General features: G+C 37.8%; 1 protein-coding gene across 3 annotated transcripts in view; it reads right to left on the bottom strand.

Annotated features, from left to right (window-relative positions):
* Positions 1-17,742, bottom strand: part of MTM1 (myotubularin 1) — a 42,576-nt gene that overhangs the window by 4,469 nt on the left and 20,365 nt on the right. For all 3 annotated transcript variants that reach the window (XM_058814364.1, XM_058814365.1, XM_058814366.1), the window contains 8 exons: positions 14,166-14,249; positions 12,842-12,991; positions 10,865-11,053; positions 7,628-7,813; positions 6,390-6,596; positions 2,326-2,418; positions 1,377-1,490; positions 884-1,060 (listed from right to left, as the gene is read on the bottom strand). In XM_058814364.1, the coding sequence (XP_058670347.1) occupies positions 884-1,060; positions 1,377-1,490; positions 2,326-2,418; positions 6,390-6,596; positions 7,628-7,813; positions 10,865-11,053; positions 12,842-12,991; positions 14,166-14,249 (1,200 nt within the window). The remainder of the gene's footprint in view (positions 1-883; positions 1,061-1,376; positions 1,491-2,325; positions 2,419-6,389; positions 6,597-7,627; positions 7,814-10,864; positions 11,054-12,841; positions 12,992-14,165; positions 14,250-17,742) is intronic.

The raw sequence follows: 17,742 nt of genomic DNA, 5'->3' as shown, positions 1-17,742 counted from the left end.
AGGCAATGTACTTGTAAAAAGCCATAGCAAACTGCCAGGCTTTCCTGAAGCCTCTGAAGAGCTGTAAATAATACAGGAGATCAGCTGTGCAAAAGGAAGTGTATTGCTTGAAAACTACTGACTCATTCCAAGGGCTGGACTGTGAAGATTGCTTCTGTCAAGCAAATTGCTCCTCTGTCTTCTACTCAAATCTCCACAAGCTGTTAAAAAGGACAGAAAAGTCTCTATACAAAATCTTTATGTGCCACATGGTGGAGATTTCCAGCAAGACTGTAACAAACACTGAGTGTCCACATGGATTAAAACCACAGAACTGAACTATGTGTCATTTGATAAAAGCTTTTCTGGACTTCCAATCTGATCTACTTGTACAATTTTCAATAACAGCTTTCACCCACAGTGTAAACAATGCTGGGTCATCAATGTTACATAAAAAAATTAAATCTTACCATCAATTCATACAGCTTTGAAAGAGAAAGGACTCAGCAGGTAATTTAATTTGTAAATTGTTTCATACCCTCTCTAAGCAAAAGGAGAAAGACCAAGCAGATGCAACTGTGTGTTGCTAATGCCCCAACTCTTCAGGGATCGACAAGCCCCATTTCTAAGCTTTGTCATTCAGGATTTAGTAGCATCAAATGCCCTTAGACATGTGTACAATAAAAAGGGCTAGAAAGAGCACAAGGATGACTTGCCACTAAACAGAGAAATAAGTTCAATGAACTAAGAGACAGCTAAATAATTGCTTACACTTCTTCCTCCATCTTTACAAATAAAGCATTAAAAACTTGAACAGATTACAGGTAGTACTCTACAAAATCTACAAAATCCTTATTTCCAGTCTCTAAGAGCATTTTTAGTATGTTACAGAGAATTTACTTACTTGCTGCCGAATCCTGGGGTTCCACCTGATGTAGTAATTAACCCAGAGCTCTAAATGCCGCATGCTGGCTACAGGATAGAGTGCTCGGTTTAGCTCTTTACTATAAAAAGCATTGGTGTATTTAGATTTGTCACTGTTTATCAAAGACCATAAGGATAACGTTCTCTCAGTCACTTTCTAAAATGAAATCAAAATAAGAACAGTAAATATATGCATAAAATCAAGAAATCCATCATAGAAGCCATTGTTACATTCCAAAATTAGTACACTTCTGGTTTACTTAGAAGCATAACACATTTCTGTATTATAAAGATTCCAAAGCCAGTACTGACAAGTATTTTAGTGACTGCATGGCACTACTCTACAAGAAAAAAAGCCAGTTCAAAATCACTGCCTGCAAGGACTATAAACCAAATACAATACAAACAAAAATTTTTGCTATCACCTAGAGTAAAGACAGAAATGCAATGACACAAGCAGTGGTTTGACCAACCTCTTTTTCTCTGAGGAACTCGCTGTTATACAGGAAAGTGCCAAAGCGACAGCTGTACAAGTGATCCAGGATTGTGATCAGGAACTGCTCATTGAATTCAAAGGCCGTAGGAAACTAAAACCAGGAAAGACAAACTCATTGTTTACATGGAAAACGCAGGGGGATATGCCCATGCCCTGGCTGAAACACTGAAAGTAGTTTAGAAGTGTGGATACATCTACAAATAATTTTTAAGATAACGCTTTCATGTACTGTATAGCAGACTACGTGTTCCAATGACACAAGGTGTTCAACTTTCTCAAACTAGTCACTGAAAAATCTCTTCTCAAAATGTTCTACCTACCTTTAACTTACAAAAAGAATAAAGTACAGAATAGTTACACATACATTTTTACTATCAAGACAGAATAAGAGCTCTTCAGTGCATTCTTGCAGTCCAGCACCACACAGGAAAATAAAGGTCCTGATCTTTAGCCCTAAGTGGACTAAGTTCACTGCTTTGTTTCATTACTTACTGACATTACAATGCTTAAATCACAGCACTCAAAAGCTCCCTAGCTTCCTTTTTAAGCATAGATAAAACAACAGGTGTCCCTGCAGTTCAAGGGACAGCTTCACTAAATGGTCAAAGAAAACAAGAGACCCCATTAAGACAGCTGGGTGCAATTCCAAAAGCTTTCTGCCAGGTATGAAACATCCCTCAGAATGTGTCTGAGAATCCCATATCTGAGAACACCAGCCATGCCTGCACAGCCAGTGCCATGTCCAGCAAAATAACCACAGCCTGTATATCACTTTCAAAAAAGTAAATACACTCTTTTTTTACTACAGCTCAGAGCAGAGGGGTATGCTGTCCTCTTCAAATACTTTTTTCAAAAAAATAAAGATGTAGGGTTTTAGCTCAGTAATCTCTTCACACTGTTACCTCCTGAAGAACATCACCACGTACCTGTTTAGACATCTGCCACACACAATCAATAAACTGCAGAAAGATGGGCGATCTGTCAGTATCAGCATGATTTTTATCACCATGGCCTATTCTCTGAAATGAAGCAAAGCAGCCTCCTGTTAACTGAAACATGCTATTTTATGGCAACAGACATGGTTTCTTATTCGGTACTAGAGCATTAATTCTTTTGCAATAAAGCAACCCACTGTTAAAATTTCAAAATTAGTTACTGCACCAAGGAGGAGAGCTTCAGACACAGAAACCCTGCAAAGCTGTTTCAAAGATATCTGAAATAAATTCCAAACTGATAACTGGTCCTGTTATAAAAACCTGTTGATTTTTAGACAAGCAGAACTGTTGAAGCATCCATTACTTATATAATCAAGACATATTCTGAACTACATTTACATGGAAAGTCTGTCAAAAGCCTAGGTGCGGACTTTGTCTTCCTTTTAATTTTAAGCCACTGCAGGACCTAGATCATCAAATTATCCACACAATCTTCTCTTTCTCCTCCATACTTGAACTTTAATATTCACCCTGAGATAGTAAGCAAACATGAACAAGATCAAAAAAACATTCCTGTTCTTGACCAAAATTAACAGATTATTTAAGTTTTTGTGATCCCCTTATTCTGAGGTGCCCAAAGTAACAATCAAAGGAATTTGCCCCACAGACAAAAAGTAGATTGGGTAAAAGCTGTTTTACTTCCTTTTTTGCATGTGAGAGCTGAGAACAGGTAAGAGATTCAGGGAAAAAGAGTTTCTTTTCCTTCCCTAATTCTGTTTGAATGTACTTGCTGGAGGAGACAAAAGAAAAGCAGGTATGTTGACCTGAGATGTTGTCTATCTGCCTGTAAGATAGCAAGCTTAATGCCTCAAGGACATGAAAAATCACAAGAGCAGTACACTACTCTGTACAATGGCTTCCAAGACAGTTTAAAATAATAGAATTGAATGGGAGGAAATAGAGGGAAATGAAGAATTGCAGCTGAACTCAGTCAACAGTAACAAATGACTCGAAAAGGGCTATAAAGAAGAAAACAAAATTGGCTTCCTTGCTCTTCAGTTTTCATGGTTTGAAATACTCAATATCCATTAAGAGTCATATATGTGTTTAGTAAGGAGTGAAAGTCTGTCCACTTCCACTATAGTTAGCAGTTTCAGGATGTCTATTTTCCATCTATAATTATGTCTCATATTTGAATGCATAAATAGAATTAAATTCTACATAAGCAAATTTATCATCTGGAGAGTGCACTAAATTCAGCACACATAGAAAAGTTGGGGTAGGGAATTCCTTTTCAACAAGGAAATTTATTGCTCACCTCATTTGATAAAAAATATAGAGAGGAACTATTAAGTGGTCTACTATTTGGTTATTTGATATTAAATAATCCAAATTGCAACCCTGGTATCATAAAAACATGAAGCTTGCACCAACCCAGACAATGAAAATAATGCTCTACTCTTCAACTCCCTACTAAAGGAAAATGAAACAACAACAGTTTCAGAGATGAGGTTCAGGAACTACTCTAACTGCACCAAGTGTCTACTTCTTACTATTCAAAGTCACAATTCTATCACATAATTACCAAGCTAAAAAGGAGTATGAATTATCATAATATTTTCTGCTTGCATTATACTTTTTTTATCATAGAATAGTTAAGTTTGGGAAAGCCCTTTGAGATCACAGGGTCCAACTGTTAACCCAGAAGTGACAAGTCCACCCCTAAGCCATGTCCCCAAGCAACACATCACGTCTTAAACCTCTCCAGGGAAGGTGACTCCACCACTTCTACAGAACACTCCAGAAAAGACTGACTTTCACTATAAGCTAAATAACCCATCAAACAGAAATTTACAGTACTCTCAGATTACAGCAGATGGCTGAAGAGTGGCTTCAACCGTTTCCAAAGATTGTTACTTGACTGAGCAAGTTGGGAAAATAGCAGTTTAAGCAAAAGCAACTGCTTAAATCACTCTTATTGCTGTTACATTGTCAGACATGAACCAATGGACTGAGTGAATCATCTGGAAGGGATGCCAAGTCCTGCCTCATTATTTGGAAAAAACCATCTGTTGAAGGAGAACAAAATCCTTTGATTATCCAACTAAAATGAACGGTTTAACAAAAAGAAACATAGATTATTTTAATTTATTAATAATGATGAAGAACACACAGATCTCTTTTTAAGCTCTGTGGTAAACCATAACACATGTTTTTGACTTCAAGTGCCCTAGTTATACCATCTAATTTTATCTGCATCCTGACTCTTAACTTTTTGAAGTATAAAATAAAACGTGAGAAAAAAAAAGTCAAGCCATTGGCTTCACATTTTCCTGTGGCTGTACCAAGACAGAATACTTAAAGGTCTATAGAACATATCACTGCTAAAGGACCACAAGTAGGTACACACAAAACCAGACTACATCAGCTATCACTCCCAAAACACAAACCTCCTGAGCCTCAAAGCACCTTTTGAATGTCAGATGAGAAAACGTCACAGCCTACAAGCACAGGTAAATGGTGAGGTGATTTATGCTGAGTAGCTATACATGGATTTCCAAATGACTACAGCACTCCTACATGTTTGCAAATGTAAAATGGGCATGAAACACACAGGTAGGTATATTTTTCCTTTTCTTGATTTTTTTCTAGATTGCCTATTTTCCAAATTTTAGCAATATTAATATCTTTAGGATATTCCACTAGGGACAAAATATCCATGCAAGTAACTTCTACTGAAGTTGTAGAAATGTCTTACTGTGGATTACAGGGTTCAGCTCCAACAAACAACACTGTTGTAATGTTTATAGCAAGTAACAGCACAGTTTCCACAGCAACCTAATCTGCTCCTCCAGGTTCCTCATGTAGACTTCCTGGTTAAATGGTTAGCTGCCACATTTAGAAAAAGTTCCACTAAGACTTTGAAAAGTTTTCTAACACAAAAAGGATGAACAGGTGCCTTCCAACTTAGAATACTCAGTGAATTTTCTGTGAAAGTTATTCACATACCAGTGAAATATTAAGGACTTCCTATGGAAGCAACTACTTGAACTTCTGAGCTTCTAACCTTCTGCTCAGAAGACAAATGAACAGAAGCTGAGCCAGCATTACCAGTAACAGCCTCTTGGGAGCTATTACAACAAGTTTAGAATATTTGGGAATCAGCATGCAAAATCTCTCTTAGAAGACACTGGTCAGACTCATTCATCTGTTCCTTGTGACAGTCAAAACAGTCCAAAGAAAGAGTGATAGAGAACCTTATGTCCCAGCTTTATCTGTTCTTCATCTGAAGAATTTGAGAGGACACAATTTTTCTGCCTCCTTATTTTCTTTCTGCCTCTGTATTTTCTCAATAACCACAGTGACCCTAGCAATTCCATGTAGCCATGATATTTTCTGAAAAATCCTTTCCTTAGGATTTTTTCTCCTGAGAAGCTGAGTGGCCTCAGGAACAAAATGTAAACAATGGTTATCTGCTGCTGTGGAATGCAACAGGTGCATCTGTGATTGGTCTCATCTGCTGCTGTGGAATGCAACAGGTGCATATGTGATTGGTCTCATGTGATTGTTTTAATTAATGGCCAATCAAGTCAGCTGGCTCAGACTCTGTCTGAGACACAACCTTTTGTTATAATTCCATTCCATTTCTATTCTTAGCCAGCCTTCTCATGAAATCCTTTCTTCTGTTCCTTTAGTATAGTTTTAATATAATATATATCACCAAATAATAAATCAAGCCTTCTGAAACATGGAGTCAACATTCTCATCTCTTCCCTCATATAAGACCCCAGTGAACACCATCACAATTCCTTTTGTGCTTTTAAAAGGATGCAAAGGACAACATGAGTTCTCAGAGAAAGAATAGCAAGAAAAATATTGATCAAACAGGTCCAAACCTAACAGTTCTGCTCAGTTTACCTGGAAATGCTTTAAATCTAAGTTCAAAAATAATGAAAGGAATCATCAAACCCTGACACAAAGTGAGCAGTTTAACACTGGAAGCATTTAAAAAAGTTAATACAGCACAGTCTTTGCAATTATCTTGTAATTCTTACCGATGCAAACTTGTGTCCAAAGCTGATCCACTCCTTCTGCACCAGAACCTCAAAGCCTTCTATGGTTCTGTAGTAGCTGTCCAGCATGAGCATGGCCAGGGAGGTGAGCTGAGCCGTGCGGTCCCAGCCATCGCTGCAGTGAACCAGCACCGAGCTCCGGCCCGACGACACCTTGTCTGCCACCTGGATGGCTCCTGTCAGCACCAGCTGGCCAGACAAAACACACCAAACACACACGGCTTATTTCTGCTCTAATGGTAACTCTGTGTTCATTTCTTTGTATCTGAAATAATGCTGTTTCCATTAAAAGGCCTGAAAAGAGCAGTGTAGTTAATTGGAAAAGAATTTTCTGGGAGATCAAGTGAATTTCTATAAAAATAGAGGAACAGATTGGTTCCCTAATCCCTTAGTAAGATCAAACTCATCTCACAGCAAATTCTTAAAAAATGGGGCAGAAAACAGTAACCTTGATAAACCAAAGAACATAAGCTTCTTTTTCAAAGAAAGAGGGGATTTACCATAGGATATACTCTCTAAAAATTCAGTGTTATTTCATTTGACTCCTTTCTTTGAACCAAATGACTGAATTATCTCAGTTGTTGGAAAAAGGAGCTTGCACCCTTCTAACATACTTATTTTCCAAATATTAAATTAAGACGAAAATTTTATCAAGTAGGATTCATTACATAATACTCTAATTACTTTTGCACAGCTATACTTGAGACAAAAGATCCAAAGGTCAACTAGTAAGAACACTGGTGAATTACCAGCTCAAGTATTTTATTTGTGCTACCAGATGAAAATTACAGATTTACAAATAAATTTACAAGATTTATTTACAAAACTGTAATTCATAAAATAAAGTCACATACACACTGACAACTAAAGTATTTACTAATATCTCACAATGACAGTCATTTGCAGGCCTGTATTGCAAGAAACCAAAATAAATCAGTTCTCATGCATATAAAGCCAATCAGACTAAGAATGAATTCTTCTACTAAAGACTCTTAACTTGAGACATGCAACAAACACTCAGTTTCACCTGTTGCTTAGTTACGAGTGTCATAACATACTCTAAGATTAGCTGGCAAAAAAAAGCCAACACTCAGAGATATTGTTTTTGTAGTCCAAGTAGTTTGATGTGTTCTAGGACTATTTCAAAGCTTAGCAAAGAAAGTAATGTATGACATGACAGATTTGGACAAATATCTTTCAAACAATCAAGGAAAAGTTACCTTTATATGTTCTAACCAATGGGTTGATTCCAGACTTGACAACCAGTGTGATTCTTCCACATTAGGATAAACAATGTCCTTCAGCTTCTTCAAAGATTCCCGCATGACATGAATGTTATGGATGTCCAAGAAGGTAAGTTCTGCATTGGGATATGCATCTTCACCTTCATATCCTCCCCCAGTTGCCTACAAACAAGAGATCTGAAATTAACTTTAGTCATATATACACTCTTTTCAACAGAGCTAGAAAGAATGAATGACATTTGACATGGAAATAGACAAAAGTGATAAAATGTTTGCCCAAGTAAATTTAAGAGTTCAGTTAAGAATAAGATACCTTTAATTTAAAAATTATGTTCAAGAATCTTAGCTTCTGTCTTTAAGAAGTAAATTAGCAACAACATTAAAGCTTACTTTAAACTTTCTAAAACTTCATTTTAGTGCTGAAGACTAAACACATATTTAGACTGTTAAGATATTAAAGAGCCACATAAGTGAAAAGTCTGCTCTGCTGCTGCTCTTTCAAAACATTTCACCATCACCACTACAGAGGATGTGCCTGGTCACAAAAGGAAGCAGAAAACCCACACATATTTGAGGGCACAAAGCCACCAATGAGACTTTCCAAAGATAAACATGAAATTGTTTTGGGTTGGAAAAGACCTTTAAAATCATTGAGTCCAAGCATTAATCCAGCAGTGCCAAGCTCACCAGTAAACCACACCCCCAAGTGCCACATCTTTTAAATACTTCAAGGGACAGTGATTCAACTACTTCCCTGGACAGCCTTTCTAGAAATAAAACTTCCCTGATATCCAATTTAAACTTCTCCTGGTACAGCTTGAGGCCATTTACTCTTGCCCCATCACTTGTTACTCGGGAGAAGAGCCTGACCCCCACCTGGCTACAACATCCTTTCAGGCAGTTGTATGAAGCGATAAGGTCCTGAGCCTCCTTTTCTCCAGACTAAACATCACCAGCTCCCTCAAGCTCAGAGTGCTGCAAAATTGCAACATTTACTGCAGACAGCAAAAAGATACCATAAATTTGGATAAATATATTTTGCCTTTATATGCCATTGCAGGCACCAGCTATACATCAGACAAGAGCCTAAAGCACAGTGTAGCCTTTCCCCATGAGTGCCACCTACACTGCTGTACAGCAGCACAGTATCTCTATTCTATTCTATCTCTTTTCTGAGATGTGGGGTTATTATCAGAGTTGTCAGGCTCTGCAGTGAAAGAAGCAATGAGTGTATTTTTCTCTTTCCTTTGACTGTTATGAAGTCTTTGTGAGGAATGACTGCAATTTCAGCATCAGGGCTGCTGCGGCTCCTGACTGTCTTGACCCATGTACAAGGAACACAGCAGTGCATGAGTAGCACAGCCCAAGATTTTGCTTAGACAAATCTTCACAGCTGCTCATAAAATATTTTCAGAGTTGATCAACACTGATTTGCACTTTTTACATCATTCTCTCTCAGACCCAGAAATGGACCCTACTGTGTCCACTGCTCTGATTGAGCATTTCACATTTAGATATATCTTCATTAATTAATACACGTACATATCAAGTTTGTCTATAAGACATTACCTCAAATTTTTCTGCAGTTCTTGGACAAACTCAATTTTTTACCCCATTTGTTTCAAAGTTGCAACTGACAATCTTTCCACAAGGTAAACAGAATGATGACATGTTCTGTTCACCCATAAAAATTCATTGTGCAGTGGATAATGGGATTTGTACAGTTAAATGCAAACAATTGAGGCAGACCCTCAAAATACAAACCATCAGGTTAAAACAGCCCCTAGGATAGAGTCTCTGAAAGAAGTTAGAAGGTGTGCTATACACACAAACATGGTATCAAAGCTTAACAAACTACATTCTGGATTACAGAGAAGGCTGTACAGGTACAAATAGGTGCACCCAACCTGCACAGAGTAAACTTCCAGTATTATTGTCCCCCTTGAATTATTACTGTTATTCTTGAAAGCAACTTAACATTTGTTACACATAAACCTCTTAGATGCAAACAAGTTTTTTACCATTTCATATTCCTTTCAGCACAAACACTGAAGAGGACTCATTTCACTAAACTGGTGTTTGCTTTGTTCCACAGAACTATTCGGAAGCTGGAATTCCTTCTCTCCAGGTAAGCACACTTGTAATTTCACTCAGGTCTCAAAACCCTCTTGAGCTCAGCCCTCAAGCTCTTTGCTGTGCAGACACACACCTTCACTAGTAAGCACTGAAGAGCACGTCCCTACATTTGTGTTTGCTAAGGGACTATCCCCAGGCGTGGCACATTCTCTCAAGACAAAAGCATTAAACGTGTCTCCTTCACCACCACTCCCTAACATGGTTTCTGCATATAAAGATGGAGCACATCCCTGTCTATTGTGCTCCATGCCAAAAACAACACTGACACAGTGTACTGGCATTATCTGAGCTTGCCTAAATAATCTAATCCTCAACAGGGCTGAAGGGGAAGCAGAGAAGAAAGCAATCCACAGGGATACCTTTTCTTCCTGACAGGTTAGAGAAGATGATTTTTCAAGATGTGTTCCAGCCTGGGCTGATATATGATTCTGATCCCATTTAGGTTTTGATTACAGATAACAAACAGCCACCCTACCCAATGAAAGTATTGTTTTTGTACTTACCAACTGCAAGCACCTGGGGAAGAACAACAGGTACCAAGGCATCCAGGATCATACCCATACTGCTATTTACACTGCAAACACCCAAATTAACCTATTTATCACTTTCTCTTTATTTGATGGATGCCAGGATAGGTCTGAAGTAGACCATGTAACAGTTAGCAAGACCCAAACAAAGGATGCCTGTCAGTGAGCTTGGCTTTATGCACACATCCTTTCTAGGAAGGAGTTTTCCCAGAGCATCTGTAGATTGCCTGTCATTCCAACAGGGGACATGCTCTACAGACCAGTGCATAGTGGAGTCATGCCTAACTTCAGTCACATGCTAAGATTTGTGCTTGGCTGAGAATAGACAAGGTAAAGCATATCTGGAAATCCACATATGGTCCTGAAACTCTGCTTAGGGACCTACTTTAGACACCCATGTCCTTTCATGGCCTTGAGGCCCAGTAGTTGATTATGTACATTTATCTAAGTTAAGATTACTACTATTCCCCAAAACCTCCTCACAGATAACTGTGAAACAAGTCTGCTCCTCATTCTCTTCAAAACAAAGACATTAGAAGCACCTGTTTACCTTGTTTGCAACTGCATTGACATTGGGCCTTGCATCATAGATGGTCAGTTTGGAGATCTGCCCGTTGGCCTCCCTGATGATATCGAGGTACCTTTCATCATCCTTGTTCCGCTTGCCGCTCATTCCCACCAGGGGCTGACTGCAGCGCATGATCACAGCCTGGGTCTCTGGGTGAACCCACGACAGAACCTGGCCACAGGGCAAACACACAGCACAGGAAACTCATTTTAGTACAAAATCATAGCTTAAAGCTCTAGTCTTTAAAATACACAGCATGAAAATTAACACCTTTTTTTTTACTTCTCCAAAATACAATCCCTTGACATCTCAACTTCTTCTAGTCTTATAAGATTTAATAATAATCTTCCAAAGAGTTCTCTTACATATTTAATGCTTACTGGAATCATACTTACCTATATAATCCAATGTATTTTAATATTTTCCTACGTGTCTTAGGTTACACAAATATCCTTAAAAGTAAACTAGTAACAAACACAGCAATCTCTGCTGAAACTAAAATCAACCCAGGAAAATGAACTGATTGTAGAAATGGTGACTAAGATGCTCCAATTCTACAAGAACAACTTTTCCCCTTTTTGGAAAAGGAAGGGAAGTTGAACCTTCCTGCAGTATCTTGAATGCTTTCTCTTCTCTTTAAAGCACATTTTGTTCCTCAGCCCTCTTTACAAAGAGAAGGCACTGGAGTGAAGCACATGCTGTCTTTGTTGTTCAGAGCCAGAGAGGACTTGCCACAAAAGACAGTGAGCTGCCCAGGGAACAGATGATTAAAGATAAGCAAGAAACACAAGAAACAGGCAAAAAAATTGTAATTTCATTGTTGAAAAACATTAAGAAACAGTATTCTCACCCACTCCACAGGTTGTGGGTTACAGACTAAAAGAAGATCAGCATTCAAACAAAAAACCCCCCAAAATTCAATCCTCAGAAACTGTTCATTCCTGAGGTGTAGATCAGAAACAAGATCTGCCAGGGAGGATGGGGTGAAGGTAAGTGGCTATTTCTTGACAAGAATGAAATTACTATTTAAAATTACTATTTTAATAAAATTACTATTACCAAGGTAATTACTCACTGTACAGGCATACCAAAAGGCCTGTCATGAATTTTGGGGTGACAGGGATGACACCATTAGGTTATTAGAATTATATGCCCAGGCTATACATTACACATATGTATTCTATACACATTACATATTATACAGATATGTGTGTATATATAGTAAATTTATAATTATATACCTAGTCTGTCAGTAAATATACCATATCTAATAAATATGTGTCATATTGAGCTGTGCATCTGTTTGAAACAGATTTGAAGCAGCTTTCTGATACTGTCTGAGACTCCAGCACGTCTTCCAAGTTTGCTAAAGGGAAATACCAGTTAAAACAAGAATTGGGTTAGAAATTAGTATTTTCTATAGTACTGTAAAGAGCTGATACATAAAATTCTCTTACTGTAATGAAATAGAATTTTCATTACAGAAACTCCAGAAGCCAAATGGGTCTCTCTTATTCTACAGATTAAAAAGCCCGAGAATTCACAAAAGAGACTGAGGCCTTATTTTAGGACTGACCAGTGGAACTATGTTTAAATGCCATGTGGTTTGCTTGCAGGACAACATTTGTGATTACTTTTTATGGGCACTCAGCAACAATAACGAGTGCATATGGCAGTAAGGCTCACTCCTCATCAAGGCAAACTGCACTGCTGGCCACTGTTACTGGGCAAGTCAAGTTAAAACCAATGAAGCTGTCATGGGTGATGGGGGAAAAACGGAAATGTGGTTTGACCAAGATACCAGTTTCAAGCAGTGAAAACCACCAGCCAATCAAAACTATTTTGCCACAACCATTTCCAAAAAAAAAGCATCCTCTGCTTCATGTTCACCAGGAAGTTGTCTGGATGTAACTTATAACAAGCTACACTTTCAGACAAGTTCCATCAGCCAATACTCACTGGGATTCTATTTCGGGACCTAAAGGCAGCAACTTTCTTGAGATCCTCATCTGTGGCGTTGTAGGGCACGACCAGGAGCGAGGGGTACGTGTCACACAGCCCGTAGTGCTCGTTAATGAAAGTCACCCGCCACCGCTCGTTGGGCAGCCCCTAAAACACAACGTGCAGTTAGTCCATGTGGTTTTGGCTGAACAAGTAATAATTCTGCTTCTGAGTTTCACATGACATTATGGCCACACAGCAACAATTTAACTAAGTACCATGTCAAAGGGATAGAAGCAAAAAAGATTACCAGCTCATTTCAGATGGATTCAGCCTAAAACAGCTGCAGAGCCATCTCATACCTTTATGCACACAATTCTAGCCTTATAGTAACTTCCAAAACAGTTATTGAAACTAGGAGATATATTTCTTCAAATGTGGGATTGAGGAAAGAAAATTACCTTCTCTCCTTGCCTAAAGCTCTGCTTTTCCACCTTGCCTGGTGAAGAGAGACTGTGGAGGAGAAAGTCACACTATAACCTTTCTTCCCTGTAGCCTGGTACTACCATAAAGTTAAAAGTAAGATTCAGGGTAACTTTCTTACAGAGAAAGAACATCATCTAGTTGCACTCTGACCAGTAAGGCATTTCCAGGAGAAATACTGATAAGTCCTCCACACATGCACAGTGGGCTTTGTGTGGGTGTTTGTATTTTACCTTTTTTGGGCCTTAGGCTTCTAACCATGAACCAAAAATCTACAGGGGGTAAAAAAATTAAGGAAGTTCTTATTGTTTGCTATGTAATTTTTTAATGTCATACTTTAGTTATCTAACAGACATTTTAAAATGAAATATCATCCTCTTTCATTGATATTTTTCCAAGATCACATAAAGAGCAAGGAAGAATACTCATCTGTATTTTATATATTATATAAAAGACATTTTATATTATATAAAAGATATCTGTAATTTCTGTAAAGCAATGCTGTTTCTAAAACAAGCTGGATTTTTTTCCCCACTTCATTTTGGGAAGAAGAACAAATCCTAGCTATGTTTAGGACACTACAGTTACATATTTGCCACATTCTCCCTACCTGTGCTCACTTAGCAGTGACACATTGTAAGAGGCATCAATAACTTCCTTCAAAGAGCAAAGATTACCTTCCTGTGACATTCTAGTGTTTTTTTAAAGGCTCAAGAGTTTTATTTCTTTCCTTTACTTTTCCTCAAGTTGCAATTCCATCCTCTCCCAACAGCTGATAAGAGAAATGTACAAACAGCAATTCCTCTATGCAAGTTGGGAGATGTAAAAGCACCAGGCAATGGCACCTGTAATAACTCACCTGTCTCCTGTATTCAGACATTGGGTTGTACACCATCCACCCATTTTCAGGAAACTTTTCTTCATTTACAAAGGCAAAAAAAGGCTGTAAGATATAAAAGCAGCTTATTACACCAAACTGACTGCAAATGGCAAATATGAAGGCTCATCATCAGTTATGCCCTAATGCTCACTACAAAATAGGACCGACTGCTCCATGGCAGCCACACTCTCTCCATTTCTATCCAGTATGTGAAAGACTATGGAGCAAAGAACAAGTAACAAAAAAATAAAAAAAGAAATTATAAAGTTTAACTGGTTGGATTTTTTTTTCTTTCTTACTGTCAGGAGATTGAAATATTTTAGAATGGTTTAGTTCCCAAATTTCACATTATCACTAAATAAACCACCGTCTTCTCACCAAATTTCTCCAATAGGCACAGTCTCAATTACAACATACAACATTAGATGCTAAATTCAAAGTGGAAAAAGGTTTTAATTGCTATTCATTGCCATTAGGAAGCAGCTGCCCTTCTGCATCCTCTTGCCAACTGATATTTACTAAGAGAAATCCCAATTACTGTAAAACTCTACAAAGCTGCCAAAAAGAAGTTGTTGGCTGCTTACACTACTTACTTTTTACTTACTTTATTGCTTGCTCTCACAACTTATTTATACAGCAGAGCAGCCTCACTGATCATTCCAGCAAGTCCTCATACCTTTTACCTTCCTTCTCCTTCCAACAAATTCCAAGTGGGCTGTATTACCTAATTAACCCCTTTCCCCTCCCTTGGTTTGTTTCTATAGTTTAGGATGAAAGCAAAAGTAATGTGAGAAAATTTATTTTGGTGGCCTAAAAGCTCTCCAGACACCAAAAGGAGCATGAAACCAAGTTGTTTCAAACAAAAAAAAAAAAAAAAAACCAAAAAAAGAAAACACAACAGACAATGTGTTGTCCTGAGCTAACTGAGCAACAGCACCCAGAGCAGAAACAGTGCAGAGCCCATCATAGCCCATCTGTAATAAAAGAGCTGAAAGTCCCTGAGCTATTAAAAAACCTTAAAAGGGGAAACCAAGCACTAAACTGAACATCCAACACATGCAGAAAACCCAGTAAGCAAGAAAAAAACTTGTGGTCTAAGGTGCTGTGATTCCACCTACAAAGCTCCAGAGAGAAGGCAATTCTTCAAACCTGCACCACCCCCAGGAGGAGGCTTTGAACCTTAGGAAGGCTCTGGGCAATCCTGCTCAGCCCAATAAGTTACACTGCTTTAAACACTGAACAGCTCACATCAAAACACAAAACTGAATCCCCCTCAAAAGGAGAAGGTTTTTCCTCATGTAGTTCAAGTAAACAAATATTTTAAAAAGATGTTACTGCTCACTCAAGATGCTTTATGACACTAGTTTTACAAATTAGAATTTTTAATTAAATCACTATTTTAGAGCAAGTGCACTCATTGGCAAGTTTGCAGAAGTAAACAATGCATTGCCTAGTTTTGTTTTCTGAATGTCTTTACAATTTTTAAAGAGGCAGACCTTCAGTGCAAGCAAATATTACAAATTATTTTTACTAAGTAAACTGCCCTCAAGTGGTCAAGTGGTACAGAGGGAAAAGATGAAGAGGTGGACATCTACTCTATCAGAAAAAAGCTCCATTTCATTAAGAGTAGATGCAAGCATCAAAAGTTATTTAAAACATGAAAAAGGTTATTTAATTGCAAACAAGGAATACAGCAAAATGGGAATATCTCTATCTGAAGCAGTAGATGCAACTGATTTGCTGAACTGTTAATACACAGCTACACACAAGAACCATCCCCTCCTCCCAAAGGAATTTGCTATACCCCAAAGAGCAACTATGCTAAGAATTCACCAGGGACCCAGAGACAAAGGAGAATCTTAGAACAGTAGAAAACAGAAACACTGGAATCCTAACAGGTCACCTCAGATGTCTAGAAGGCAGGAATAAGTCTTTTATTTAATTTCCTACTTACTGCAAGTTTCCTCATGAGAAAGTAAAAATTACCCATCTGAAGCCTTGGTAAGTAAAACTCATGAGTTTATTACAGTGCACTGTGATAGCTGATACACAGAACAGGGTTTTACTGACAAAAATAAAAAAGGTGTTGCTCTGAACTAAAAATAAATGGCAGGTATGCTGCTCATGCCACCCACAAAAAATCCACAGGACAGAGGAAAAAGTGCATTTTGTTTTCATCTTTTAAAAACCAGGGTTAAATTTATTATGCATGAGGGGACGGATCGAATCCTTTCTGAAAGAACAATGTCCTACTATGTACAGCATGATTCATTTCAAATGCTTGGCTACAGCAGCTTTACCACATCTGCTACCAAAGCTTACAGTCACACAGCCCTTAGCTGTTTAGGTGCACAATTATTCTTCATCAGTTTTGTTGATATTTCAGGTATTAAAAATTCCTCCTAAGTTGCTCAATAATAAAAAAAAAAATCTTTAGTAGAATAGATCAACCAGCAAAAACCTGAAGTCTTCACAAATCACAGAACACTGCCAAGAACGCAAAGGTGTATGGAGAAAAATTTGGACTCGGATTTCTATGTGAACATTTCAGAGAAAACTGCGTTATACCACTCAAGAATAGTATTTTAAAATTACCAATCTCTAAAATCTGATGACTAAAAATTATTTTTCTTCTGTAAGCATTAACTAAATTTTAGCAAAAGGTTGACACACGCACACATTTGGATGTGCACCAATGTGTACAGACTGCACAGGTGATCTGGTGACTACTGAAATTCTTACTCACTGTACCAAAAGATTAAAGATCTGAATTCCATTCCCACCACCCAATAGCTTCTAGGATAAGACTTGAAACACTCAGTGAAGATGGCCTGAGCTTTAGTCCAGCCTAACTGCTGGAGTCTGAAATACAGTAAAATCATGACCCTACCTCAAGCCCACTTCTCCCAACAAAATACACAATTATTGCTGTGTTATGTTGTCATTAAAACAGAGTAGGAGACACACAGATGTAATACTCTATATACAGTCATACTCAATTCATAAAGGTCTATTAAATTTTGAACTACAGTTCACCTTGACTGTAACAAGCAACCCACATTTATAACCATTAGAATCATATACTTAACATAAGATATATGCTTGGATACATTTACATTTTCTGACCTGTGTCAGTACAAGCCTTATTTAGCACGTTTGAACATGACTTATTTTTGTTTGAAAGAAAATGTGATAATGAGCAATATGAAGTAATTTCTACTGAATAACATTTTTTATTGCATTGGGTATTTTATTATTCTAATGCAACCAAACTGATAAACCAAATTATAGTCAACAAGCAAAGGTGATAAACACATATTTAGATCCCAGAAGGGTTTGCTATAGTTCAGGTTAGCTTCACATCTGCACTAATGACCCATATGTTTCTACTTTTGTCCTGAATAATCCAAGATTACAGATTAAATGCTGTATGTTTGTATATTTATGTCTTGATTGACTCGACACTGCTGAAGCTTTCACCTCACAGTACATGAAATCTGAGTGAAATTCTACAGTGCAGCAGGCAAATGGAACAGAAATAAATAGGAAGGAGAAA

Source organism: Ammospiza caudacuta, chromosome 14 (genome assembly GCF_027887145.1).
Source record: "Ammospiza caudacuta isolate bAmmCau1 chromosome 14, bAmmCau1.pri, whole genome shotgun sequence".
NCBI lineage: Eukaryota > Metazoa > Chordata > Aves > Passeriformes > Passerellidae > Ammospiza > Ammospiza caudacuta.
The sequence above is the reverse complement of the archived record's forward strand: the minus strand, read 5'-3'. Positions and strand labels throughout refer to the sequence as shown.